This window comes from Festucalex cinctus, chromosome 2, assembly GCF_051991245.1.
Source record: "Festucalex cinctus isolate MCC-2025b chromosome 2, RoL_Fcin_1.0, whole genome shotgun sequence".
NCBI classification, from domain to species: Eukaryota; Metazoa; Chordata; class Actinopteri; order Syngnathiformes; family Syngnathidae; genus Festucalex; species Festucalex cinctus.
Window position 1 is genome coordinate 447,757 of NC_135412.1, and position 27,058 is coordinate 474,814.

General features: G+C 40.0%; 4 protein-coding genes across 6 annotated transcripts; 2 read left to right on the top strand and 2 right to left on the bottom strand.

The window, feature by feature from the left end:
* Positions 1 to 780: 780 nt before the first annotated feature.
* On the top strand, positions 781 to 5,290 carry LOC144013274 (rho-related GTP-binding protein RhoA-C-like). The gene is made up of 5 exons (XM_077511912.1): positions 781 to 931; positions 1,561 to 1,716; positions 3,181 to 3,301; positions 3,376 to 3,506; positions 4,725 to 5,290. The coding sequence occupies exons 2-5, from the start codon at positions 1,561 to 1,563 to the stop codon at positions 4,896 to 4,898; spliced, it is 582 nt and encodes a 193-aa protein (XP_077368038.1). The 5' UTR covers positions 781 to 931; the 3' UTR covers positions 4,899 to 5,290.
* Positions 5,291 to 7,291: 2,001 nt separating this feature from the next.
* tpk2 (thiamin pyrophosphokinase 2) lies at positions 7,292 to 10,789 on the bottom strand. Its single transcript, XM_077511910.1, has 8 exons — positions 10,227 to 10,789; positions 9,903 to 10,144; positions 9,729 to 9,792; positions 9,538 to 9,668; positions 8,946 to 9,064; positions 8,497 to 8,629; positions 8,339 to 8,435; positions 7,292 to 8,250 (listed from the first exon to the last, which is right to left on the bottom strand). The coding sequence occupies exons 1-8, from the start codon at positions 10,294 to 10,296 to the stop codon at positions 8,204 to 8,206; spliced, it is 903 nt and encodes a 300-aa protein (XP_077368036.1). The 5' UTR covers positions 10,297 to 10,789; the 3' UTR covers positions 7,292 to 8,203.
* Positions 9,958 to 17,756, top strand: gmeb2 (glucocorticoid modulatory element binding protein 2). Of its 3 annotated transcripts, none has more exons than XM_077511907.1 (10): positions 9,958 to 10,297; positions 11,028 to 11,168; positions 11,256 to 11,338; positions 12,774 to 12,898; positions 13,478 to 13,581; positions 13,697 to 13,854; positions 15,351 to 15,413; positions 15,504 to 15,641; positions 15,722 to 15,844; positions 16,345 to 17,756. In XM_077511907.1, the coding sequence occupies exons 2-10, from the start codon at positions 11,029 to 11,031 to the stop codon at positions 16,932 to 16,934; spliced, it is 1,524 nt and encodes a 507-aa protein (XP_077368033.1). In that variant the 5' UTR covers positions 9,958 to 10,297; position 11,028; the 3' UTR covers positions 16,935 to 17,756. The 3 variants fall into 3 exon arrangements, with proteins under 3 accessions (XP_077368033.1, XP_077368034.1, XP_077368032.1); XM_077511908.1 differs by lacking the exon at positions 9,958 to 10,297 and adding an exon at positions 10,532 to 10,851 and having other exon boundaries at positions 11,256 to 11,293; XM_077511906.1 differs by lacking the exon at positions 9,958 to 10,297 and adding an exon at positions 10,534 to 10,851.
* A 584-nt stretch (positions 17,757 to 18,340) lies between these two features.
* Positions 18,341 to 20,367, bottom strand: pdyn (prodynorphin). Its single transcript, XM_077511911.1, has 3 exons — positions 20,222 to 20,367; positions 19,930 to 20,078; positions 18,341 to 19,085 (listed from the first exon to the last, which is right to left on the bottom strand). Exons 2-3 carry the CDS (start codon positions 20,062 to 20,064, stop codon positions 18,525 to 18,527), a joined length of 696 nt encoding a protein of 231 aa, XP_077368037.1. The 5' UTR covers positions 20,065 to 20,078; positions 20,222 to 20,367; the 3' UTR covers positions 18,341 to 18,524.
* Positions 20,368 to 27,058: the final 6,691 nt, after the last annotated feature.

Here is a 27,058-nt window from a genome sequence, read left to right on the forward strand (position 1 = left end):
CACCATGCACGCGGAAGCCCCGGATAGATCGCCAAACGGGTGCCCAAGTTAAGGTCACGTTGGCCTGTGGATTAGGGGTCGGGTTCCTCAAAAGAAAAACGGGACACGGACTGAGAAGGTCTTAAAAGAAACGGGAAAATCAGAATCCAAATCATCGGAGTCAGAGAGGAGATGAACCAAAACTGTGCCATCTTCGATGTCACAAATGTCTGAATCGGTGTCTAAATACAGCGAGGGAGATGACTTATGTGGCACCCCGGGAGAACTACAAGACACAAGTGAGGGTGACGTAGATGAATGAGAGACAGAAGAAAAAAAGAGAACCTGTACGAAGAGGGAGCTAGTATAGTGGTTGGCAGGCTTGGGGTGAGCTGGGCGTCGCCTTGTGCTTCCCGCTGGGTCCTTTCTTGGTTGGATCATTCTGTAAACCTAAGACGGGGGGTTTTGAGGACCCAAATGCAAGGAGGTGAGGCAGGCTTGAAGTTACATTGTATACAGCATGAACAGCTATTGAACAAAGATTTTTAGTTTTGAGCTGTCATGTCATCTGTTACTGGTCCACATTATTATAATATTTCAAGGATGTGCAAAGGACCTGATCAGTAGATATAGTTGTCTAAAACTTGTTTTGAAATCCCCAAATGTGTGATTTCGACTGTTTCATGGGCAGGGCTTGTATTAACAAAACTACAAGTATTTCAATGGTCAGTAACAGTGCAGTACAAACAAGCTTTAACTTTCAACGTGAACTGAGCTCAGCTGAGCTCCCAGTTGGGAAAAAAAAAAAAAAAAAAACACGTCCTGAAGGCGGGGCCGGAACATGACAACGCGTTTCTCATTGGCTGAAAGTATGCATGGCGATGACGCAATCTTCGAACGCTTGAGGAACTGATCAAGCTCGACAGTCGACAGACAGGAAAACCAAAGAAAGGCGAGTATTTCGGGGGTAACGATAAATGTATTTTACGATCTGTTAGGCTATCTTCTTAATTATCATGTTTTGCTTTTTTTGCTGGGGTTGTTTCAGAGGCGCCGCTAAAAAGTACAGAACATAAACTGTTGCTTTGACAAGGGACCTTCTGTCAAAATAAGCTAGCCGTTAGCAGTAAGCTAGCAGCTGAGCTACATTCTTTGATGGCGACAACTCAACTCTCACAATATATTGAAAAACAGTACTCAAATTACACGTTTCGTTGTACTAAATACTATCCCGCTGACTTGTACTAACAAATGACAGGAACGTCCTTCATGTTTAATTTAATCGATTTCAAAGTCAACAAAGGTGGCGGCTAGTTGTGATAGCGCTATAAAGACATGGTTTTGATTGCCTTCAGAAAGTAATGCTTGCTGCTGCATGAAATAATGAGTATTTACACAGTCTGCATACACTGAAGGAGACCACAGTCAGTCTGGTGTTAATATACTGAGGGGGCTAACAATGGTAAAGTTCAACCAGTGTAGCTTGGGCAAAAACTGAAGTGCAATGAAGCTAAAAAAAAAAATATATATGTATCTGATGCATTACATGAATGAATCCTAATTCTTATTTGTTTCCTTCAGATGGCTGCGATCCGAAAGAAACTAGTAATAGTTGGAGATGGAGCTTGTGGCAAGACTTGTCTCCTCATCGTGTTCAGCAAGGATCAGTTCCCTGAGGTGTATGTGCCAACAGTATTTGAAAACTATGTGGCAGATATCGAAGTGGACAGTAGACAGGTAATTTGTGCTGGGCTTCCTTACAGCATTCCTTGATTAAAAAAAAAACAAAACAAAAAAAAAACCTCGTCGTCACGTTTTCTCACTTTTATGGTAAAAAGATTGATTGAAGCTGCTACATTGGAAATTGTATCATTAAGGAAATAACGAATTGGTCCTATATATTATTAACTCTTTTACTGCCACACGTTATCAAAAAACAACCCCCAAGCCAGTCGACGACCCGCGCACACCACCGCGCCCAGCGGCGACGTTCGTGTCCTCAGCTCCGCCGCCATCCATCCGAGCTCACCGGCGTAGACTGTCCAGTAGTGCCGACTTTTCCTCCGAGCAGAAGGGCTGTGAAAAATGCTGCCTGTTTCCTGGTGCAAAAAACACAAGCGGCCCGCAGGTGCCCGGTGGGGCAGTCGGATGGCCCCGACACTTCCCCATCAGAAAGCGTGCCGGTGCAGGCATGCGGCCGAATGAGCTCAACCGCCAGACAACCGACACGTCCCTCGAGGAATATCACGGCCAAACCGCCGAGAACAGTCCAGTCCAAATCGGGTCCACACAAAAGACGAAACGTCACATGACAAGAAGAAACACAAAGACGAGAGTCGCCAGACACACCGGCCGGCGCGCGCCATCTTGTCGAGGCAAAAATCCGATATTGATTAATTATGGAACAGCAAGTCTTCTTAAATATCAAGGACATGATTAAAAGTCCACAAACATTACATTTTGCGGAGGAAGTAATTGGTGAAATGATTTAGTGTTATAATCATTTTAAGTGTTACACAAACATTGGCGTCAGCAAGGATGAGATGCAAATATTTTCATAATTTTCATTCAATAATTGTAAATGTAAATTAAAAAGATTCTGAATTGTCTTAAAGTACAATAAGTCAGGTCTTTGATAAATGTAAGAAAATACTTTTAAATTCACGTGAACAGTAAATTTCAAGGGAAGAGTAAGATACAAAAATTGGACTTTAATTTTCTATTTTCTTATAAATTTATGGGAAAAAAGAGATTTTAAATATTTTAGTCCATTCATGGTTTTATGAATCGATATCGGGCTCAAAAAGGAAGATTGATTCAATAGTGATTATTCGATTTTGATTTTGATTTTTTTTTTTTTTAAACAAAAAAACAAAACAAAACAAAAACAGCGCTACTATACTGCAGCAGTTTGACACATCAGCAGATCATATGCGCTAGAAAGAGGTTTTGTTCACAATGGATGGATTGATATTTTGTTATGGAGTTAAATGAAATTTTATATATCAAAAGTAGTAGAGATATTGGTACTCTGTATTGGTGAGTACACGAAGAGAGAAGACTCGTACTGGTATCGGTCGAAAAAAAAAATCTCGTGTTTACAATGTATCTGAATATTAACCTCGTCACCATCTTTTAAAATAGACTGTCAAATAACAAATAGCCAACTGAATTATTATTTTTGTTGTTGAATATTTGCAGGTAGAGTTGGCTCTTTGGGACACAGCAGGTCAGGAGGACTACGATCGCCTGCGACCTCTCTCTTATCCAGACACAGATGTCATCCTCATGTGCTTCTCCGTGGATAGTCCTGATAGTTTAGGTGCAATTTTCTCCCTTGATATGAATGCAAATGCATGTTGCTTAACACTAAGTTTTGATTTGTGTACAATGTAGAAAACATTCCCGAGAAGTGGACACCTGAGGTGAAGCACTTTTGCCCCAATGTGCCCATAATTCTGGTGGGAAACAAAAAAGACCTCCGCAATGATGAGCTCACACGTCGCGAGTTGGCAAAGATGAAACAGGTGACTGAGAAAGGAGAGCGGTGCTGTATGACGTAATGTTGTGTAGCAACAGTTAGTCTTAACATGTTTCACCTTTTTGTCCATTATTAAACCGAATTTAATGAGCACAAGTGGTAAAGCAATAACACTGACAAAGCAGTGGAACATTAAAGGTTGACCACAATCTTATCTTCTGACACTTTCAAAAGTAAACCTCTCATTGAGGATGAAATATATTAGGAAGTAGACTAAGTGCAATTTCTGGAGAAATTGCTGGAAGCTGACTGCTAATAGCTGAATGCTAAGATTTGAATGCTTATGAAGTAAATTGAGAGATAAATTCTGAAATCATAACCTGTGCCACCAAGCAGTAGCGGACACCTGGTAATGATGATAAGTTATGTGTGTGGAAAGTGACACTGAAAAAAAGTTCAATGTCTGTCCCATTGAAACTGAATAGGGAAAAGTTGATATTCCAAGTTAAATTGTGCAAATACTGTAAGTAATGTGGAATCAGACGATATATACATATACCCCAGGAGGCGGGAATTTTTGAAGTTTGTTGAAATTTGAACAATGTCAATTGGAAATATTATGTGGGAGTTGTTACGCGGCAAAAAAAGTGTGGAGAATAAAAATCACAATAACAAAAGCATTCCCACAATTACCTGCTCCAATGTCAAAAACGTTGCAACCATTTAACTCATCAGTTGTACAGGCAATGTTTAATTAAGTTGAGACTAAATGTATCAAAATTTGATGTCATGATTGTCGTGACCAAAATTATCAGTTATCTGTATAAACACACAATTACAAAAATGAATGTCAACATAAGAAAAATCAAACCGTATGCAAATTTTACTTATTTATTTAGGAACCCAGACAATTTTAAAAATCTAAATGTTTAAAATTTCTTGTGCCACAAGCAATTAAAAATGTACGTTTTCATGCATGCCAGACCAGCAACATTAAGCAATGTAAACGTAATGAAACGATTAATTAAAATATTTTACACAAGTAGTGTATTTCTTTTCCCAATTCAAATAAATGTTGGTCAACAAATAGACATAAAATGACCCTAAACAACAGATTATTTTTTTTTTCGTGGCACAACTCCTGTACATAGACAGATGAGTGCCGGTTTTTCAGTAGGCCCACAAACCAAAAGAAAGCAAATCTATGTGGTTGTTTTTTTTTTTTTCCTGCTTTTAATAATCTACTTTGCCATCCGGTTAACAGGAACCTGTGAAGTCTGAGGATGGGAGGGAAATGGCAAACCGAATCTGTGCCTTTGGCTACCTGGAGTGCTCAGCAAAGACCAAGGACGGCGTGAGGGAGGTATTTGAAATGGCCACCAGGGCGGCGCTGCAGGCCAAGAGACGAGGCAAAAAGAGCATATGTCTTCTGCTATAAAGTACCAGAGCGCACAGAAAGGAAAGTGTAAGGCGAAGCAAACCCATGTTTTGTTACCAAAAGATTTAGTTGAGTCAAAAATATCAAATGGGCCAAAGGGGTGACGTGACGGTCAATTGTTGTGAAATAGGGAGGATAATATACGTTCATCATATCCAATGTTATAGCGAGTATATTTGTTCTACCAGAATGTGTTGTTTTGCATTCCTCCCCAGAAATACCGATTGTTAATTCATGCAGAATAGCGTTTCTCTTAATCAACTTTTTCTATTAAATTCATTTTAACACCTGTGGTGGTGGTGCTATTGCTAGCGATGAAAAAAAATCGGTTAAAGCACATCATTTAAGAAGTTGGCATGTTCAAAAAATAAAAAAAATCTATTTTGGCCTGACTTCTTTAAGCTTATGGACAACAACGGCTCACAAATGCATGTTTTGCTGCTGACGACATTTATTACATGTGCTATTAAATAGCTTCAAGCTAACGTATTCTTTGCAGCTGCGGGGAGGCGGCGCAAACCGAAATCTAGGCAGGTGCTTGAAAATACTTTGCAAAGCAGAATGACTGGTCTTAATTATTTTTTATTTTTTTTATGAGGGCCCCCTAAAAGTACGTTAAGTGACTTATTGATCAAAAGGAATTACAAAGCAGAAAGACAAGGTCAAATTGGCACCAATTTAATCCTAACCTCCAACTGGATGTTAAAAAGCTCTGATGATGTCAGACAACATCGTTCGTCCATGTAATTGCTAGCTTTGCTTTGTTTGAAATCACCTGCAACATCACTCTTGGATTTGTTCAAGTGCCTTGAGAGGTTTCGGTCATCTTTTGTCATCATTTTATTTTATTTTATTTTATTTTTTTGAAATCCTGGTGTTTTAAAACGGATGTGTAGACTTGTTTTCTCTCCACTGTGTTGGTTAAATATTTAAACACTTTCATGAAAAAAATGTTTTGTTTCTTGGAAATGTATGTCTTATCCAAAACAAGTGTATAAACCATTTTCTTCAAGTGCTTCAATAGTTATAAAAAAAAAACAAAAAAACATTCCATCCTATGCTTTTTTTTCTTTTCTAATGCTTTATGTTTATCTCTGCCTTAAATGCAAACACAAATGTCACGTTTGTCATCATTTGTGTGGAGCTCAGTTGCATACACACACATTTTTTTTACTTTTTGATTGCTGTTTGTTTTTCTCCCTCAATGCCTGACTGATTTTCAAAACGTTCATCTTTGTGATGAAGACTAGAAAACGGATTTTGTGGGGGAAAAAATAAGAACTTTTTTTTTGAGAGAAAGAGAAAATCATTCTGGCATTAACATAATTACAATATATTCATTAAGAAAAATCTGCCTTTGAAGCCCCTTCCTGCCTTCCGATGTAACGATTATGATTCATCCATACACACATGCAGCAACATAACATCTAACATATATAACAGATATTAGAGGACAACACACCCCTGCTCGAATGTGATGTTCAGTTGTTGGGAATGTGCCCGATTTTCACCACTTCATGATGACTATGTTTTATAGTCCATATATTTTAGGCTTTGGAAATTCTTTTATACCCTTTTTCTGACTGATACATATGAACAGAACAAAAATGTCAGGAAAAGCCTACTAGAACATCTCAAGTTAATTGGGGGTTAATAAGGAACTTGAAAGGGTGAAAAGATTTCATTTGTTGTGCAGGTTAGAGGTCATGATGACGGAAAATGTTTTTAAATGATTGGGCCTTTTTTTTTTTATTTTTTTTTTTATAAATAGCACAAATTCCTGGCATTTGAACAGGGGTGTGTAGACTTTACATCCATTGTCAAGCAACTGTATTGAGAACCTTTAATTACAAGACCGGGTTCTGTATTTTACCATGAAATGTAACAAATATGTGATTTGATTTATGATACAACACAAACATTTTAAGGGTAAATGATGTGGAGTAACAATTCAGTAGTACAATTTTCAATGTAAATTTCCAAAAATGTGATTTACTAAACATATACTGTAGTTTGTTTACATGTGGTTGTTGAACTTTAGGTTGGTTGAAGCTGCTTGTGATGTTTATGGAAATGGGCCAAGGGAACGGCAACGAAAAACACGAGTAAATGTCACTTTTGGATGAGGAAGATAATTTGAGCCGTCGTTTCCTGCTTTACTTCCTCTATTTGAGACCTCAACCAACTTTTACATTAGAAAAGGCACAAAGTCAGCGCAACTGTTTTATACCCACAGTCTATGTTAATCAGCTGTTTTTGATGTGGTATATTAATTTAATCGTTATGCTTACAGTTTGCGTCAGTAGCTCAGTGTGATAAAAGTATTAAAATGTGACATTTGAGGGATGTGCTATTCATAAAAAAAAAAAAAAGCTGTTGTGAACCAGATAAAATCCATTTAACAAATTTTATTGATATGATAAAATTGTTTACAGTACATCAAAAAGTGTCTTATGTTGGTGAAACATGATTCAACAAATGCACGTCCACTTGCTCACACGTGTTTGATGATTGTATTTCTTATTATACAACATTAAAACAATACTTTTTGGAAAAAAACACTTGTAAAATTAAACAAAGGATACTGTCAAGTCCATTGTTTTCAGTTTTTTTTTTTTTTAATGACAAACGTTTACCAATCTGATAAAAGTGGTTCTATAAAAGAGCCATGTTAATATTTTCCTGGGCTACGATTGAGCGTCACAAGTAACTTTTGAATGTTTCTTTTTGAGTACTTAAAGATTTAAGAACAACAGTCCTTTGCAATTTGAGGCTGGAAATAAATTCACATCATTAAAAAAAAAAAAAAAAAAAAAACCTTAATGGAACATGAAGTCAAATCTTCGATGGTAAATTGGACTTAACGGATATAGCGTTTTTCCACACTTTACCTTCAACTACTCTTTCACCTAATTGATGATGCAACAGGAGCAACAATATCTTACTCAAGGATACTTTGACAGTCACAATGGCATGGGATCGAACCTAAAACCTCTTCTAGGTTGGGAGACAACCACTCTACCACTGAGCCACGCCATGTTTTGAATGCAACAAAAAAAAAAAAAACTTTGTTAAATTACTCAATTTGGCCTGTTTTATTTGTACATACTTTTAAAAACAACCAAAACTGAAACAAAATATTTAAAAAGTTAACCCGACACTAAAACCGGGATATTAGCATGTTGATAGAACTAATAATTCAGTCTTGGGACTTTTCAGTGACTTGGCAAACATATTGCACATTGAGTTCTAAGTATAAAGCATATCCAGGAAGTTCTAAGTAGCTTGTTGATTGCAAATATCTTCTATAATGCTTGATGGAGCCCGGACACAAACTCCTGGTAAAAGGGTTCTGAGAAGACAAGAATCATATTGATCAGATCAACAGATTGGATCTATTCTGTATATATATTTATAACATATTCTAGAATGTGACCAACCGCCGTCAGGCTCAATAAAAGAATGTCTCATGAGAAAGTCCAAGACCACCATAGCGCAGTTGGGTTTAAAATCGTCAGTGGCCAATAGTTCCTTCACCTGAAGAAAAGATGCGTTCCTAAGAAAACATCATCTTTCCATCTTCAAACAAGTTGCTAACCTTCTCTATGGGCAGGAGATAGAATTCCTGGACTTCTCCATCTCCTACGGTGGGCTTGAAGGCAGGAGGAAGTTCCAAATCAAAGACAAACTGACTCTCGGAAAACACCCCCTCTCCGTCTTCGTAGCTGTAGCTAGTGAGCAATCGATCAAGCAATCTCGTTTTCAATGTCAAACACATGAAGTCGTTTGTAGGCTAAAAACGCCATCAGCGACCACATGGTTCAAAATTGAAAACAACTCGGATTATTGCAAACGGCGGTTAGCACTTGTGGAATTTTCAGCAGTTATGCGAAATGAATAATATGAGCTATAGAATTATTTTCCATAACACACTTGATTTTCATTTTTTTTTTTTTTTTTTTGGATTACTGACATTTCTTTGACGGTGACAGCAGTCATTTATAAGACGAATAGAAATGTAGATCTATGAAATGGTCTTGCATGTACCTCACTGTGGAGACAGGACGGGCCGTTTGTGCAAGCGCTTGTGGGATGCATGCCTCTTCCTGACATTCTTTCACGAGCGTGCGCTTGATGCTCACGCCAGCAGCCAGACCGCCTGCAGCCTTCAAACACACAAGGACGGACGATCGAATGATTCCCTCACCCAAGACCAGCAAGTTTGTTTTCCCACAACAGTTATTTTGGCACAGTCAAACAGGAAATGGGCGTTTTAATTTGGCCTGCAACTTTATCTTGTGCATTTTGTTCAAACTGGTTTTGCGTTATTTGTACGTATTTTGAAGCCAATTGTTCACTGTCACACATTATCATGCAAAGTGTTAGGAATGATTGTGAAGTATGTTTCGCTAATGACGTTTCTTGAAACTAAAGTGGAAGGCTTCTCGCTGTGTGAACAGCAACACTCAATTCAATGCAATTTTATGTATACTTTAAAACAAACATTGCTGCAATACAATACAGTGCTGAAGATGAAACAGAAATCGGTCATAAACAAACATCGTAAGTATACAAGTGAAATCAAATTGACATCAAATGAGTAGCAAGAAGCTGCTTGTTGTGATCCATTTGTCCTCACCATGTTGTCAAGTAGTCCCGGGTAGGTCTGCTTGGTGGGCGAGCGTCGCGCGAGCCACATCCAGACGTCCCCGCTTTCACGAACCGTGAAACCGTTGACGTGGACTCCATAACGCTTCACTCCAAAAAGGCCTGTTGGGCAGCGTCAGATTGGGGGAAACATGCAACGATGTGACGACGGGAGTGACTTACTGGTGGCTGCTCTTTCCATCCACATCACCGGAGGGTCTGAGAATTTGTCCATGACGTTGTACCTCTGAGAGAAGAGAATACGTCATCCGATGTAACAGGAATTGGGAATCTTCATGAACAGTTCTTGAATTTGTAGTTTCATTGTTCCATGGCCAAGGTTGTAAATCCTTTTACCTCATCTCGCCAACCTTTGAGGCAGCGCAATGAAGGATCAAGTCGAAGTTTTGACAGAACAACGTCCACTGCCTCGGACCGCTTATCGAAAGAGTCCAGGTTATCGCACAGTGACAGTGCGCCCCCAAGTGGCGGTTGAAAGACATCTCCGTAGCGCGTCAACAGCGAGGCAACGTGCGGCACAATCCAACCAACTTTGATTCCATCAACCTCAAAACGAAGACAATTGGCACGACAAGAGCCTGCCAACGACACTTTTATGAGTGAGCGAATCGCGTTCTGGCCGAGTGAACGCAACATGATCGATCGACGTCAAGCGTTTACCTGGCAAATAAAAGTTATTCATTCGATGGAGGAGCTGGAGTACTTTCTCTGACCAGACAGAATTAGCCATGGTAAGCTAGCTGCAAGTATGTTCGGACGGATCATCCGCTTCATGTGCTTCACTTTACTCAAGCTCTTCAGACTAAAAATGATAACTAATCCCGATATTTGTTGACATTCAGTGGTTCAGGGTTCCTTATCGTCTTCTTTTCCGTCGTATAACGGCGTTTACAAGCGGCATTAGTACTTTTGCGCCATCTATTGGTCTGGAATGCAATAGTAAATAACTTCAATGCAATAACTCGGCAGTAGGTGGCGACAGTCGTCTATGATGTTAGGGTTTGAATCGCCATTAATGTAGAGAAGAAAGAGCGTCAGCTGCGCACTGGAAATGTACATTAGGGAGTCGCAGGAAGATGGAAATTTGTATTTCAAGTACACTCAAAATATTTTGTGACTTCAGCACACTGGATGGAAACCAGCTTACTGCGCCTACGTGTTGTTTTCCCGTCATAACTAAATAAACGGTAAAGTTTGTAGTGACCGCGAGCTACCCTTGTGCTACAGTTAGCTCTGCTGGGTATCTACTAACTGGCTGTGTAGCAGCAGCGGTACATACACAAAGGTAAGATTTCGAAAAAATAACGCTCGTCATAAAGGAAGTAATCTGAGCTGCTTTGCATCTCTTTGACATTGTGTTTATTCGTTGACGAAACGCCACATAAGCTCAATATCACTACTGTATAAGTTACGTGTACTTTTGACATTTTTAAGAAGTGTTTTAAATCTGTATGTTTGCAGCATGGCCTCAGCTGAGGTGAAAACGCAAGAAATGAGTGAGGTCGTGATTTTGGCAGTGTCCGAGGAAGAGGTTGGGGGCCTCTCGGTGGCAGAGGAGGATAAAACAGTCCTGGTGGCCACACAGATCAGCCATCAGACAGGGTTTGTACGAACACAGTCAAAGGCGTCCACCAGTAATTCTGGATCCTGTTGCACCTTTTGTGTTTTATATTCTATATGTTTTTCCAGAGAGCAGGTCCTCACTGTCACTCAAGTGGAAACCGATGGTACGAGTAAAATGGATTCCTTCTCCAATGAAGAAGCAGTCATTGGTAAAGTGACTTGCATTCTCTGTTCAATGTCATGTAGCTACATTTAGCCATCTAAACCAGCTCCGCCATTTCATATTTCATATTGAAGTTCAACCCCCAAATGTATTGGGAAAATCCGCCTCAAAAGCATCACTCAATTTTTTGTGAATTGTCAACTCATTGCGCATCACAGTTAGATTTTCTTGGATTTACTTTATTTTTTATTTTTTTTATCCCTGCTCATTCCACCTTAGAAGGGTTCCGGTAATGAAAGAGGAAAAGAAAAGTGTGATTAAAACTGATAGAATTGAGACTGGAACTTGATCCTACACAGGAAAGGGCCTGAGTGCAAATTACAGTATGAGACATAAAAGTACCATCAGGTTGGCACAGTTGGGGTTTGAATCTCAGCTTTAGCACCCCCGTGTGGAGTATTGTTTGTTCCCCCTTAGCTTTCATGTCCCCCCCACCCCCCCCCCCTGTGGGTGATAGGTTAAGACTCTAAATTGTCCATAAATGTGAATGTGAGCGTGAATTGTTGTTTGCCGACATGTGACCTGGGGTTGGCTGTCAACCAGTCCAGGATGTACCCAACCTCTTGCCCAAGGTCAGCAGGGGTAGGCTCAAGTGCACTCGGCACTCTCAAAAGGATAAATGAAAAATAAGAAAATGGATGTAACTACAATTAATGTTGATACATACACCAACAAATACAATTACGATCAGGAACTAGAAATTAGAAGAATGGGAAATTGCCATCACTTTCATTACAATTTTAAGGAAAAATACTATATTGGGTAGGGGTGTGAATTGCCTAGTACCTGACGATTCGATTCGTATCACGATTCACAGGTCACGATTCGATTCGATTAATCCCGATACCAATTTATAAGTCGATTGTTGCGATTTTTTTTTCATTCAAATTTAGAAAATACTAATCAGTAAGCTTGTAGAGTGTAAGATTGATATGAAAATGTATTATTTATTTATCTGAAATTTCAGTCTTATAGAGGTTGTAATCTGTTTGATGTTTGAACAGCATTCAAATAAAATATTAAGGCTTAATGTTCCGTTCATATAACATTCTTCCATGCTCAAGGTGTGAATCCTAACCCGAAGTCAGACGTTTTGTTGAATATTTTTCCATTAAAAATGGAAGTTTAAAAATCGATTCACACACACACACACAAAAAAAAAAGGCAATGATGATAAGACGTTGAATCGGTAAGACTACCGAATGAACAATTCTGGGGTCTTTAAAAAAAAATAAAATAAAATCGCTTCGGCCGCCTATTGAATCAATTCGAGAATTGCGCGATGTAGTATCGCGATATATTGCCGAATCGATTTTTTTTTAACACCCCTAATATTGGGATATATAGTTCTTGAAAAATTAATTAGTTGATAAATGTCATTTCTTTATTGCTTCTCAGATAGACCTTGTCTGTGTTTGCAGTGAAGCTAACAGAAGAAGTGGATGTGGAGGCTGATGTGTTCTACCCGATCACGTGTGGAGAGGCCACAGCCACACTGGTGTGGAAGAAGTTTGTTTGCCCTGGGATTAATGTCAAATGTGTCCAGGTACATGTTAGCCAAATGCCAATGAGTCTTAAATGCCGTTTACAGGAGTCATGGACCAAAGTTGTTGCAATACTGAAACAGGAAATGAAGTTGCAAAGACATGAAAGTATGAATGATAACGTAGTGTCAGCAACAAGTACAGTACAAACGTTCCCATTTTAATAGTAACCAATTTTTAAATCTGCCTCCCTAAACCTGCTGTCTGTCGTTGCAACATTACTGACCTGTAAGCGACAGTTGTCAATGTAAGTGGAGTGATTGAATTGCGCAACATGTTATATACAAAGACTTAATGCAACTAGTTGTGTATGAATTTAGCAGCATGAATTTAAGGTCGCTTCTTCGTTGGATGTCGTCTTGTTTTACATTTCAGTACGGGACACAGCTGACATTGTTGACGACACATCAAGATCGGTGATCCAAAATATTGATCAGGTTGAACATTTATGGTTGTTGGTCACGCTTGTTGTCCAAGCAGATCAATCAGGATAATCCGGCCAGATTGTTGGTATGCGTGTGCTGTGTAACTCATCTGAAAAATATTGAGTGCACCTCATGCTGTCATGTTGTTTTCTCCAGTTTAATGATCAGCTCATCAGCCCGAAGGAATTTGTCTGCCTCGCAGGCAAGTCCACACTGAAGGATTGGAAAAGAGCCATCAGACTCAATGGCACCATGCTCAGGTCTTGTCAAATACATTTTGTCAATATCAAAAGTGCGAGAGACTGCTACACATTTATCCCGCTAAAGTTGTCAACTGCAATGACAAACGCGTAACCCCAAGTTTGGATTCCTCAGGAAGATCATGGACTCGGGCGAGCTGGAGTTCTACCATCACGCCAAAGTCTGCTCCAACACCTGCCGCAGCACCAAGATCGACCTGTTGGGAACCAAATTGGCCGCCAGCTCGGACCAGTCCGCCGACCCGGCTGCTGCCACCTCATCCACTGCTCACTGTAAGTAGATGAGCCTCCGTCTCGTGGGTGTGTGATGAGCTGCGTTCTGCTCGCTCCTACAGTACGTTAAAAAAAAAAAACACCGCATTTATTATATGGTATACTGAATGCCCTCAAACTGTTTTTTCCCCATCTAGTCTCTCAAAATAGAAAGGTGTTTTTGTTCCTGTTTGTTTTTTTGCCTTGGTGCAGGTCTGAGTCATCCCTTACCCATCCACAAAGCTGAATAGAAATGAGGAAACTGCTAATGTGCGTGCACACACACCAACTGGATTATTTATTTGTTTTCATTTTGTGCCTGTTCACAGTTTTGGCGTGGTGCTGGTCTATGCATCATGCTCCTCCGAAAAGTTGAGTGAAAACGGGATAAGTGGTATTCTCATGACCCTGCAAAGCTGTTCTGTCCTTGCCTGAGTTATTTGCTCTCTTCAGTGATCTTGTTTTGATTATTTTGTGCCCCACAACAAGAAGCATCCTTGAAAGGCAACTAAATGCATGAATTATTATTGTAAAAGCTGGATTTTCGTTTAATTCTGATTCTAAATCTAATTTGGACTGGTGTAGAGCTGAAGTGCATCATACTCACTGCGAGGCATTTCCAATAGTTTGTCCTTGTATCTGAAAAGGTAACACAATTACAATAAAACCCACACTTTGTTCATAAAAAAGGATGTTTTATTTATCCCTTACAATGTAATCAAAATTAAAATTGTACAAGGGGTCATTTGGTTTCCAATGGTTTGTGCAGCAGTGTGAGGCTCACACCACAGACAAATACACTTGCTCAGTTACCACCATACTTCACTGCTTTTCATTTAATTGTTTTAAGTTTATTTATGGCCGAGACATTTTTTTTTCCATACAAGTATTTCCTGTAATTCTGACTTTAATACTGCTTTGCTTTACGCTCATGATCCGACTTGCAAAGAAAATCAGGCTACTTGTCTAATTGTCCGGTAATGTGTGCATACATGTTTAACACATTTGCTCACAAAAACGTATAAATATGTTCTATTGTAAATATTACCATGCTCCCAAAGACGTATTTATGTTTTTACAGAACACTTTGATGCAGTCTCTGAACTGAAGAGAATGTTTGAAGCAATGGTAGTTATGACAAAACAGCCAGCAGGTGGCGGTTGAGTATAAGAGATCAACCCGGGCCATGTTGCAGAAAGGCTTTTTTCCCCAAACTGCTTTTAACATATTTGTGAATAAAGATGAAACTTATCTATATTCTGGAAAAACAAAATAAATATACTTTTTTTTCCTGATGGAATAAGAGACTCTAATCTTTCTTTTGGTAGGTTCCATGTTTTCATAGCAATAAAACACAATGTTCTGTGGGCCTTGCAAAATCAGTCAAATTCCAGTAAAACAGCCGGGAGCGAACGGGATTGCGAAATGTGAAAATGGCGGCGAGTGAATGACTTAATCTGAATGTAAAAAAAAAAAAAAAAAAAGTTTGTTGAAACACTGTGTTGTTTCCATTATAGTGAATGGAGACTCCCGGCCAGAGGGGTCAGAGGGCCCTTCAGAGGGGGCCACAACCGTTGGAGGTGATTTAGAATCTTCACGAAAGAACTTGAAAAGCCTAATTGCAGTTTGTAGTGACATGTTGCGGTTCCGCTCCGTTCTGGTGTACGCAGAGGATGCCGTGTCATTCTGGCGTGCGCTCAAGGACGCTGGGCTGCTGGAGGAGGTGATTGAGGACTTCCAGAAGGAACTCCAAGAGGTGCTCAAGGGGCTGCACGAAAGAGTGTGTGAACCGTCACTGCAGGTCAAAGGTTAGTTCCCGTTGAATCGAAATTGTCGCTTTCTGATGCGCTTTGCTGCACGTTGAACACGGAGTGGTTTGTTTTGTCAGATGCCGCTTTACTCGACAGCATCGTGCACAACTTTGGGATGCTGGATCTGGTGAAGAAGGTTCTGAGCAGTCATAAGAGCCAGATGGACCAGTACAGAGAGCAGTACACCAGCAACCTCGCTGGTCAGTCTGTGTTGGAACAACTTTCTGGAAATCAGAGGTCACATCTTTTGTCTGTCATAGTGCGTAAAAGGTCCTCCCATGAACCAGTCACAGCAAAACTTGTCAATCAGCATGAAGTTCTGATGTCAATTTGACATATTGAATAGCCAATGTAATCCTGAATATGTCGAGTTCTTACTTGCTTTTACTTTTTGTTTTGTTTTTCCGAAAAGCAGCTGCGCTAACATCATGGCAGCGCAGAAGATCATAAAGGGACATAACTCCTTGATACGTTTTCTTTGATTTCATGTCAAAATGATGTCTAAATGTGGATCGTCTCTTCACTATGGCTAGAATTGAAATCTGGGGGTGAAATCTGATCATTTGTCACTTTTGTTAGCCTGAATCCTAGTTTTGGAAAATCCTGTGAAAAATGCTCATTTTCTGTAGAATTGTTGTCAAACTGAAAAGCGCCATCGCTAACGTTTGCTTCTCCATCGTGTGCGTGCTGTTGTCTCCAGCTCTGGAGCAGCAATGTGACGAGCACCGGAAGCGAGCCAAGGAGCTGAAGAGCAAATCGCAGCACCTCAACAACGTCCTGATGAACCTCGCCCCCCCGCCCGCCGCGCCAGCCGCCAAGCGCTCCCGGCTGAGCCGCGCCGTCTCCAGCCCGAGGCCCATCAGCCCGGCGCCGGCGCCGGCGCAGCTCGCGCTGCCTCTCGGCCAGCTGAGCGCCGTGCCGCTCGGCAAGCTGCTGACGGTGGCGGGCGCGCCGGCGGCAACCAACCTGGGCGCCTACACTCTGCTGACCTCGCCGCTCGCCGGCTCGGAGCTGGCGGCCGACGCGTCGGGCCTGACGGTGCTGTCGGCCGTGGCGGGTCAAGAGGGGCCGTCCTCGGAGGGCGGCGCCGTGGTCTCGCCGACCTTTGTCAAAATGGTCGCTCCTCAGTTCCAGCTGGTGACGCTGCAGGGGCTGGCCGCCGCGCACAACGCCAGCATCGCTGTGGTGGACGCGGCGGCGGACATTTTCCTCCCAGCTGGCGAGAACGAAGAAGGTCAGTGCACGGAGGTGAGAGGCGATGACATGCAGCAGCTGGTGGAGCAGCAATGATGGCAAATTAGCATTTGGCTTGTTCAGGGACTCATTGTTTATTTCCCTTTGTTGGAAATCACAAACTTTTTGTTGACATTATTGAAGACCATAGCAGTATTGAACATAAATGAATGATAGCTGGTGAAAAGTTATTAAGTGCATATTTGAAACTCTGCATTTGCATATTTGCTGATAGCCCCCCGGCCTGTTAAATGCTGAAAAAGTCACATTCTTACTTAGGTCAAAGCAGTAAAAGTTTTGCTTTACTGCCATCTTGTCTGTTGAAGTGAGTTGATGCGCTTCATTTGTACAAATTGTGGCTTCCATAAATAACATTTTTTCTAGTTGGTTCCCCGGCAAATTGCGGAGGTTCACGCTACTCAATTTCAGGGTTCCTCGAAAAGGCAGTTGCTTAATTTTTGTCACCGTTCACCAGGCGACGTTGTGAAGGATTGTGCTTTTCTGTAATCAGTTCGAGCCTCCTCCGTTAGTCACCATCTCATCATCTTTTGGCGACAAGCTTGGGAATTCCAAAAGTGCCTCAACCAAAGACGTGTATTCTTTGTCGTAAACGGTCACATGCCAAGAGAAAAGGACGGAAACAGTGCAGATGTTGTCACAATGTTTCCTGTGTTGTTCCTCTTGGTTCATTTCCTCGTCTGACAATGTGTTGCCTTTGCGACTTACACAGACGACAAACAATGTTTCCAAAACTTCCATTTTTATTTGATTGCCTGAGCTGCTCAAGAATATGTTGTAAATATATGTTTGACCAGAAATATTTGATTTGGACTTTGTAATTTATGTAATAAATGCTTTAGTGCATATTGGATATAAAAAGCTGCATCACTTTGTCAAATAACAGTTTTACATTTATGCATACTATTTTTTATTTATTTTTTTAAATTAAAGCAAAGTAGCACATATTTTCAACGGTTTAAGAAGCAGTCTAGTAAGATCTTCATAAGTAGTTAAATTAATTTGCGTTACAAATTTTGTTTGAATTTGATCACGTTAAAATGATTGTATTGTTTTGTACACTTAAATCTAAACTTTTATTGAATTTAAACACGGCTCATGATGAACCCTTAACATACACAACGGCATGTCATAAATCAATTCAGGGTGCTTATTTAATACCTGCACACGTACAAACAATCGACTTATAAAAACTACAATTACAATCTTGACGTAAGGACGCTTGGAAAAAATAATACATGATTTGGCCACAAGATGGCATTACTGACGTGAACTGAAGCTATGGGGCAGTGTGGAGGGGAATACAGTAAAAAAAAAATAAAAAAAAATGTATGTACTGCTTTATCCAAGTATTCTAGGTTTAGTACTATTCTGTCCCTCCTTAGTACTCGGGACGAATCAGATACCATTAAAATCACTTTCCAAAAAAAAAACCAGGGAAATGCTTGCATTTGTCTCAAATTGTTGGACAATAACTGTTCTTTTATTGACCTTTTATGGACAAAAGTTTCAGTCTTCGTTTTTCTCATGGTTTTATTAAACAACAATTTGGAATTCACTGACGAACGGCACAGACAAGAAGGCAGCGAGTACAGCAGGCATGATTCGGCCTTAAATCGAAGTTGAAGTTCATCTGTCGTAGGACGAGAAAGGCTCCTCGGCGGAGCGCGTCGCCATCTTGAAGTGACGACGCAGGAAGCCCCCGTAGCGCTTGTCCCACTTGATGTTGTTCAGTCTGGGTCGGATTCGCCTCATGAAGCCCCCGTAGCGCTTCTGAAGCTCCTCGGGCTCCTCCAACTCGCTTCTCTTGGATTTGGCTCCGAACTTGCGTAAAAAGCCGCCGTAACGTTTAACGTGATCGGCGCCGCGAGGCGCGTTTGTGTTTTCCTCCCGGCTGTCGTCGTCGTCGTCTTCTTCTTCTTCTTCTTCCCTCCCCCCGGTCGTCTTCTTCAACAAGTCCGCCACTTTCTCCGCGACGTGCTTGTCCCACCAAGGGGAGGACAGCAGCTCCTCGGTGCTGGGGTCCTCCAGCCTCTTGAGGACCAGCGCGTCGGCTTGTTTGCTGCCCCCGTCCTCCTCCTCCTCCTCCTCTTTATCCGCTTGCGCCTTCTCGCCTTCGCCTTTCACGTCCTCAAGCCCCGCAGCGTGCTCGCACAGCGCCACTTCATCCTGACACAACACCCCGCACCACTGCAACACACCCACGGGCAAGTGTGACATTCCAATTAGAGAGAAAAAAGAAGACAATGTATATATCGAGTTTATTTGATTCATTTTGTATAAAATATCTTCTCCAAGTAAAAAACCAAAACCAAGGGTATTTTGGATGATGATGTCCGTGATTTCTAAAATAAGTGTTGACTTTTCTGAAACGTTTAGTCCAGATAACTGGAAAAATCTGAGGATCTGAATAATTATTAAATATGTGCTTGAAGTAAAGAATTGGGGTATTTTGGATGTTGTTGTCCGTGATTTTTAAAATAAAATAAGTGTTCACTTTTCTCAAACATTTATTCCAAGTAGCTGGAAAAATCTAAGAAACTAATCTTTTTTTTTTGTTTGCAGCGCTTTGCCCCCAGAGCTGTCTATAATCAAAATATACATAAAAGCAAATTCATAAATCAATCTTTATAAATGCATATGTCAGAACATAATTTCTATCAAAGTACCTTAAATGAAATTGCATATTTGAGGTCAGATATATTATCATACATCCATTGTCTTGTGTTTTGTTCAATATATGGAAAAAGTGCATCTTATGGCACAAAAAGAGCAGGAGAGCAATGTCGTATTCTGTATAGTCCTAAGAAAAAACAATGTCAAATGACTCATTTTAATAAATGAAAATCGAGTGCACGCTTTGGACCCGAGACTCTCACAATAATAAAACAATTTGTTAGATTTTTAAAGACTATTCATCGCATGAGTAAACGCATGGAAGACAAATTAGAACCCAAAAGGTGAAGACAACCTTAAAAAAAAGAAAAAGTAAATGTCATGTAACTTGCAGCAGTATATTTTCCCATCTTCTTACCAAGCTGCTGTCGGCGCTGTTGGGCTTGAGGATGCGCTGCAAGCATTTGTGACACTGCGAAGAACAATGCGCGTGCACGGAGTGGGGCAAGCTCAGCATCAGCATCAGCATCAGAACCACGACATAGCACTTCATCCTTCGGCAGGTTCCTGACAACACGCATAAGCACCACAAGTGTCGGAATGATATGGTCAAATCAAAAATCAAAAATGTCTTTTGCAAGTCTAGGATACCAATGCAAAACTGTGTAGATGCAATATAAACAATGCTGAAAGTTTGCGACGACTTGTACCTCAGGAGTTGATCAAATGGGCCGAGTTGCATCCACTCTCAAACTGTCTGCTTGCTTTCCTCCCTCCGACTGACCGCGGCGCTCCGTTTCTCCCGCTCGCTTCTCTTTTTATTACGGCGGTCACGACGGTGTCGCTGCACGCGCATCAACGCGGTTCCCCAGTGCACCAATGAGAGACGACCATCGTGCCTAAACACGAGTTTCTGACTACACCCACGCACAAAAAAAGGCCAAATAGGCGATTATATCGTAAACTACATCTCAAGATATGAACGGAGAATAAAGCTGAACTTTTGAGGATAATGTGCAAAAATACAGCCGAAACGTGCCTCAACATAACATGACATCAACATCTGAACATTCATCTGCTAAGTCTATTTTGAAATCTCTTAGCTACAAAACCAGTTCCAATGAAGTTAGGATGTTGCGTTAAACCCGAATAAAAACAGCACATCATGATTTGCAAGTCACGTCGAACCGATATTTCATTGAATACAGATTTCTCATGTTCATACTGATGAACTTTATTGCTTTTTGCAAATAATCATTATCTAAGAATTTTGCGGCTGCAACATTTTCCCAAAAATATGAAACGGGTGTCAAAAAAAAAAAGTTGAAAGAATGTTGGCCAAACACGGTTTTGGAACATACCGCAGGTAAACAGACTGATTGGGAACAGGTGTGCGCTATGATTGGGTATAAAAGGAGCCGTTCACAAACAAAAAGGGGGCGGGGGGGTTTCACCTCTTTGTGAACAAGCGTGTGAGAAAATGATCAAACAGTTCAAGGATGATTTTCCTCAATGTACGATTGCGAGGAATTGAGGGATTCCGTCATCTACGGTCCATAAGATCATCAAAAGGTACAAAGAATCTGGAAAAATCAAAAACCAACATTGAATGCCCGTGACCTTCGATCCCTCAGGCAGGACAGCATAAAAAAAAGGGTTGCGGGGGGTGCTGGAGCCTATCCCAGCTGGCTTTAGGCAGTAGGCGGGCGACACCCTGGACTGGTTGCCAGCCAATAGAATGAGAAAGAATTGCACGGAAAAAGTTTCATTCAAATGTTTCTTGAATGTTCTTAAAAGAAAACATGAGCATGTCCCAACTTTTTTGGGAACATTGAGCAGTTTACAATTATTGGCTAAAAATCAGTTTGAACATTAAATATCTTGTCTTTGTATTGTATTCAATTAATAATCGATGGAACATGATTTGCAAATCATTGGATTCTGTTTTTATTTGTTTAATTAGCACAATTTTATGGTTAGCGATTTTTGGGTTCCATCCCTCTTGTATGGATGGAAATCCATCGGAAACCGAGGACACATAACAATGTATGTTTTGGAGGCTGTTACCTAAAACTATAATGGTCTTTCTATTGTGAAGTTTTTGAATGAAAGCCGAAGATGAAAGATGAAAAAAGGCCGTTTTGCTCACGCATGTCGTGTTGATTTCCAAATGTAAAAATGCCACTTCTCGTTCGTGAGCAGGTCAAGGCTGCGACTTCGCCTCATTTCCAGCATAGCGCGGCAGCGCAATCGAACCGAGAAGAAAAACATCCGTGAATGCTCAGCTGCTTGCGAGGAAACAGGACGACGATTGAATTTGTGCAACTGTAAACCAGGCTGGAAACGGAACAATTCGGCACACAAAATGTAGCGCATCGCGTCCTCGGTATTATTTCCACAATATGAAGAATTTAATTCAAACAGACTTGATCATCTGCGGCGCCTTGCTGATATCTTCAGACTGAATAAAAGCTTCACGTGATGCAACATGCAGCGGCCGTTAACGGTTACGAAATGTGACATGAGGACAAGCACTCTCTTCTTGTCGGTGGGATGAAAAGATGCAAAATAAAGCAAGAAAGATGCTTTCAGTCGTGGCAAATCCCTCTCCGGCCTTTTTACTTGTGGAGATGATCATGAATGAAATCAATACATTGTCGTCCATGAAAGGAGGTGAGCTGAGGATGCTTCCCGCGGTCGTAACGTAGCGAATCATACAAAGGCGCATCATTCGCTCATTCGTGTGAAGATCAAGATGGAGCTGCTGCGAACGCATTGAAATTAAGAGGAGCTGCCAAGTAACGCAACCGTCAGAGGTCTGTTCAAAATGGCGGCATCGGCAAGATGCAAAGGAGATTTTCATTTCCAAACAACACGTTTTTGCCAGCTCGGATTCATTTTCTTGTACTTCTCAGAAGAGACGCGATCACATTCATGATTGTGCTGGAGGAGGAGCCAAATCTGTCAATCGTCAGATTTCAAGTACGTATGTGGAAATGTGTCTTCACAGTCATAACCCGTCCAAGAAACACAAAAATATTATAATAATGAGACAACAGAGGGAGACAGAAATGGAAAGTGCGGTTTTGCTAGATAGCAAAACTGTTTCTTAAATAGAAAAAAGGAAACGGAAAGGTGGGAGGAGAAAAAAAATAAGACCTCATCTGTGCTAACGTACGCGCACCTGTGCCACCATCAAGTTTTTGTCACATTTGTTAAAACTGTCATTATGATTTCATCTCTGGCCCCATCTTGTGCCTTGAAACGCGATACAAGTCGATGTCCAAGGGAAAAAAATATATATATATAAATCAGAGACAGAAGATGTGACTTGCTAACTGTTAAATGGGAATTCAACCCAAAAAAATAAAAAATCTTAACAAAAATATGTTCTATGCAGCCCCACGAGCCTAAATATGGTTTTCTGGTAAATATTACATGAGCGGAATATGAGTTAAGCAGCAAAACCAAGCAGTTGTAATTCATATTAGCAGGCGGCCATTTTGCCACTTCCTTGGAGTGAAAATGACATCATCACAGTTGCTCAGCAACCAGTCACGGTTCAAAATGGCCGCCCCATCAGATGGATGAAAATGGCGGGATTTTGCTGCATAACTCTTTTTCCACAAATGTAATATTAATCAGAATGTCACGTTTAGACTAGTGAGGTCACACATCGAGGTCATTAATATGTTTTGCGGTTCTGATATCATTTGCTGCTCATCAAGTTCATTTCCCAATTATCTTTCAACCCCAAAAATAATCATCTTGACCCTTTGTCACTTCATACAATAGGGCAAAATGTCGTTGCCGTGGCAACATTCGGCAAGCTGCTATATGTCATTAGAATATAATGACACAGCACAAAAATGTCTGGAAATGTGAAATGATCAGCGTCGACATTTTCTCCAGCGTTCAGTTTCACTCGCAGTTTCCATCTGCATGCGTTCGTTCGTTCGTTCGTTCGTTCGTTCGTTGAGGAATCCGAAAGAACATTCTGGAGTCGAGTCGCACGCCGCAAACAACTTTTGTCTTAGTTTGAACTACTTTAATTCCCCTTGAATAAAGTCTTTGATGATGTCATTGACTTCACAAATGGTAAATATAGCAACTATCATAATGAATACGCCATTCAAACCACGTCCGCATCTATAATTTATACTTCACACTTCACAAATGCAAAACATCTTTTGGCAGAAGGTTCTTTGGTACAATGTAAAAAAATAAAATAAAATTTGTATTTTTTACCAAGAAAATTTGACAGCTGTGGTTTCCAAAATAATTCTGTAGAAATTACAATAGAAATGTTTTTACAAGCAAAACTAAGTTCTAGACACTTTTTTTTTTTTTTAAATATGTTTTTACAGGAAAAAAAAATTGGCAGCTGCGGTTGCCAGAATCGTTCTGTAAATAAATAAATAAATGAATACATAAATAAACCTTTTATGAGCTAGCTTTGTTGCACTAACTGAAGCTCGATCTGCTTCACAAGTGAATGCAAATCTCCTCGGCAAGACGTGTTTGCGTTTCCATTCCTCAGTCACCTGGAAACATCTGCAGTTCACGTCCAACATTAGCTCCCACGTACTGTCATAAAAAAAAAATTAAAAAAAAATGCACACACACACCTCTCAGCCTTGTCTTTCTTTATTCATCGTGGTCGTCTGTCTCAATTCAAATAAAAGAAAAAAGAAAAAAAAGAAAAGACACCTCACATGTATCAGCGAGGTCGCTTATGAGACAAAAAGTGAATCTGGCGTTTCTGTAACCATAGCAGCGATGCACAAAAGCTTCCATCAGCCCCAGAAAAGAAGCTTTTCTGAGGGGCAAAATGAATCAAGTTCCCTACTTGAAAATGTTTTGGAACACATCGTGGAAGTTTGCCAATGACGTCAAAACAAGCAAAACGGCTCGTGGCAAAGTTTGAAGGCTTGCAAGTGCATGAAACAAAATCTTTCACGAATATTTCATAGTTGTCCGGTGGCAGCCTGTAAAGTTGTTTGAGTGACTGTTTGCCACAGAGCTCGTCTAAATTTGACCTTTTTTTCCATTTGCATGAGGCAGGATCATCCCCTCAAAATAGCAAATTTTAGGATGCAAAATGTTTTGTCATGAATGTTCAAACTTTAAAACAAACGCTACATACAAAGTGCATCAAGTCAAAATCAATCCGTCAATAAAACGCGTAAAAGAAAATGACACCAAATGAATAAATAGAAGTAGGTAAGCAAACAAATTAAAAAAAGGCAAATTAATTACACCAGAAGTAGGTAAGTGAATATGTAAATCAAACAAATATCAATAAATCAACAGCACAAAATACACTGGACTGATGATAACAATCTGGATGGTCCTTTTCACACGTCAATGTTTCCAAAACCAATTTGAAATGTGGACTCGTCAGACCACAGCAGACGTTTCCACTTTGTGCCGGTTCATCTCAGATGAATTTAATGCCGGCAATGTTTCTGGATGTTGTTCAAATATGGAGTTTTCTTTGTCAAACCAACTTAAGAAATGCGAATGGACTGGATTTAAACATGTCGAAAGTCATTATGAAAAGCTTTAAGATTTCTTTCCTATTCGACAAGAGGAAGTTATTGACAAATATTAAATGCTAAATGCATCGACAAATGATGTTGCACATCGGTCAATTTGAAAAATCCAATTTGTCCGTTCGTCGTTCGTCCCGGTCCTTTGATCACCTCGGGTGCATTGACGAAATCTTCTGCTGACTTTCTGTAATTTGGGAATTTTTGTAAGCACTCAAAACAAAGATGGCCGCCTGCTTGAGACAGGCTTGTAGTTCAATTCGCAACCATCGACCGGATTGTTATGAGCCAATCAGGATGAACGCAGCTTTTAATGTCAAAGCAGATTTGCTTTTTGAATGGAACGTTTTGACATGAAAACGATAATTGTGCCAGCAACAAACTAAATAAGACACTTTTTTTTGTGCAGAAATAAAACTACAGAAACAAACACTAATCGTTTTTAAAGCAATCTGGCCAAGATCTTTGTGTCGTTGTGTTTGGCTAAAATGAAATCTTTTCTTTAGTTTGGACAAAACGTATAAATATCACGACTGTTTCTGCTTTCAGTCTGTTGACACTCACGAACTTCCGTATCAAACAATGACGTCACTTGTCAACCGTTCGGACTGACGTCAAGCAGCACGACAGACAGACAGTTTTCCCGATGAACTTGTTGTGTTTCCAATTGAGCTCAACGGGATCTTTCTGGATTTCTGGGGAGGCTGCGGCCTTTATTTGCACTTTCCTACCAACTCAACCGGATTTTGATGGGGCTCAAATATTCACACTCACACTTTTATAACCCTTGTAAGTTTCCACATGACAGTTTGTTTTTTTTCCCAATTGCTAAAACACAAAATTTTTTTCAACTGCCACACGGTGAGCAAGACCTCATCTCAAGCCTCCAAAACTTTAACACAATTTCTGATTTACACACATTTTGCAATTTTTAAAAGCACTCAACACGGTTCATATATATATATATATATATATATAATATATATATATATATAATATATATATATAATATATATATATATATATATATATATATATATATATATATATATATATATATATATATATATATATATATATATATATATACAGTTTTTTTTCCCCAATTGCTAAAACACAATTTTGCAAACTCGGCTCGTTTTATCAAAATGATAACACTGTAAAGAAAATGGCCATGATAATAATTTTCTGTATTATTGAATGAGCACAAATATATTGTTAAGGATTATTATTTCCCAATTGATATCGTGATTTACTGTCTACTGCGTTCGCATCTTCGTATCCTATGAGAGAAAAAAAGAAAAGTGGTTGCAAGTCTGCATCTGCTGACTTGCAGGTTTGTATGAATTACATTTTGAGTCTACTGGTAAACTATTATTGATTTTCTCAACTGATGGAAAATGTACAATTTGTGTGTTTTGCAAGTTGGGTATTATTTGCTTGAAAAGTTCTCTTGTCACTCCTTCCTGATCTCGTTTTGTGTTGGCTGTCAAATTCACTCTAAACAGATGACGATGGAACAACATACTTTTTTTTTTTTTTTTTCTGCACTTGCCAAGTATGTATTATAATTTATAACTGATGACATTGAAAGACTTTGAGACGTCTTACAACAATACAGATTTATAGTTAATGTCCAGCAAAGAGCACATGATTTGCTCACGTTAAATGTGATTCTTGTATGACAATTTCTTCACATCATCGGCCAATCTGCAACTTTCCCTCCAGCGATATAACCGGTAAACGGCGCACAATTTTGCGTTGACAAACGCTTACGCTGGAGCTTTGACATTCAAGAATATGAATTTGGAATGAAGAAGCACCAACACGTCGCAATCATAATCATCGTTTTGGAAGGTAAAGATTGAGTAGCAGACCAAGTGAGTGTATTTTATGCGTTCCCATTTTGTTTCAGCTTGTCCCAGCAACATTGTTGATTGTGAAGTTACGTTGGACATGAAATATGAATTGTGAAGAAAAAAAACCCCGACACAG

What these genes read in the sequence shown, in the direction of transcription:
- LOC144013274 (XM_077511912.1), top strand. Translation starts at nt 1,561, where the DNA reads ATGGCTGCGATCCGAAAGAAACTAGTAATAGTTGGAGATGGAGCTTGT. An exon ending in GGATAGTCCTGATAGTTTAG is followed by an intron (nt 3,302 to 3,375) that starts GTGCAATTTTCT and finishes TGTACAATGTAG; the next exon opens with AAAACATTCCCGAGAAGTGG. An exon ending in AGTTGGCAAAGATGAAACAG is followed by an intron (nt 3,507 to 4,724) that starts GTGACTGAGAAA and finishes TCCGGTTAACAG; the next exon opens with GAACCTGTGAAGTCTGAGGA.
- tpk2 (XM_077511910.1), bottom strand. Translation starts at nt 10,296, where the DNA reads ATGGCTAATTCTGTCTGGTCAGAGAAAGTACTCCAGCTCCTCCATCGA. An exon ending in GATGGAAAGAGCAGCCACCA is followed by an intron (nt 9,669 to 9,728) that starts GTAAGTCACTCC and finishes GCTGCCCAACAG; the next exon opens with GCCTTTTTGGAGTGAAGCGT. An exon ending in ATCTCCTGCCCATAGAGAAG is followed by an intron (nt 8,436 to 8,496) that starts GTTAGCAACTTG and finishes TCTTTTCTTCAG; the next exon opens with GTGAAGGAACTATTGGCCAC.
- gmeb2 (XM_077511907.1), top strand. Translation starts at nt 11,029, where the DNA reads ATGGCCTCAGCTGAGGTGAAAACGCAAGAAATGAGTGAGGTCGTGATT. An exon ending in CTCAATGGCACCATGCTCAG is followed by an intron (nt 13,582 to 13,696) that starts GTCTTGTCAAAT and finishes TGGATTCCTCAG; the next exon opens with GAAGATCATGGACTCGGGCG. An exon ending in ACCGTCACTGCAGGTCAAAG is followed by an intron (nt 15,642 to 15,721) that starts GTTAGTTCCCGT and finishes TTGTTTTGTCAG; the next exon opens with ATGCCGCTTTACTCGACAGC.
- pdyn (XM_077511911.1), bottom strand. Translation starts at nt 20,064, where the DNA reads ATGAAGTGCTATGTCGTGGTTCTGATGCTGATGCTGATGCTGAGCTTG. An exon ending in ACAGCGCCGACAGCAGCTTG is followed by an intron (nt 19,086 to 19,929) that starts GTAAGAAGATGG and finishes GGTGTGTTGCAG; the next exon opens with TGGTGCGGGGTGTTGTGTCA.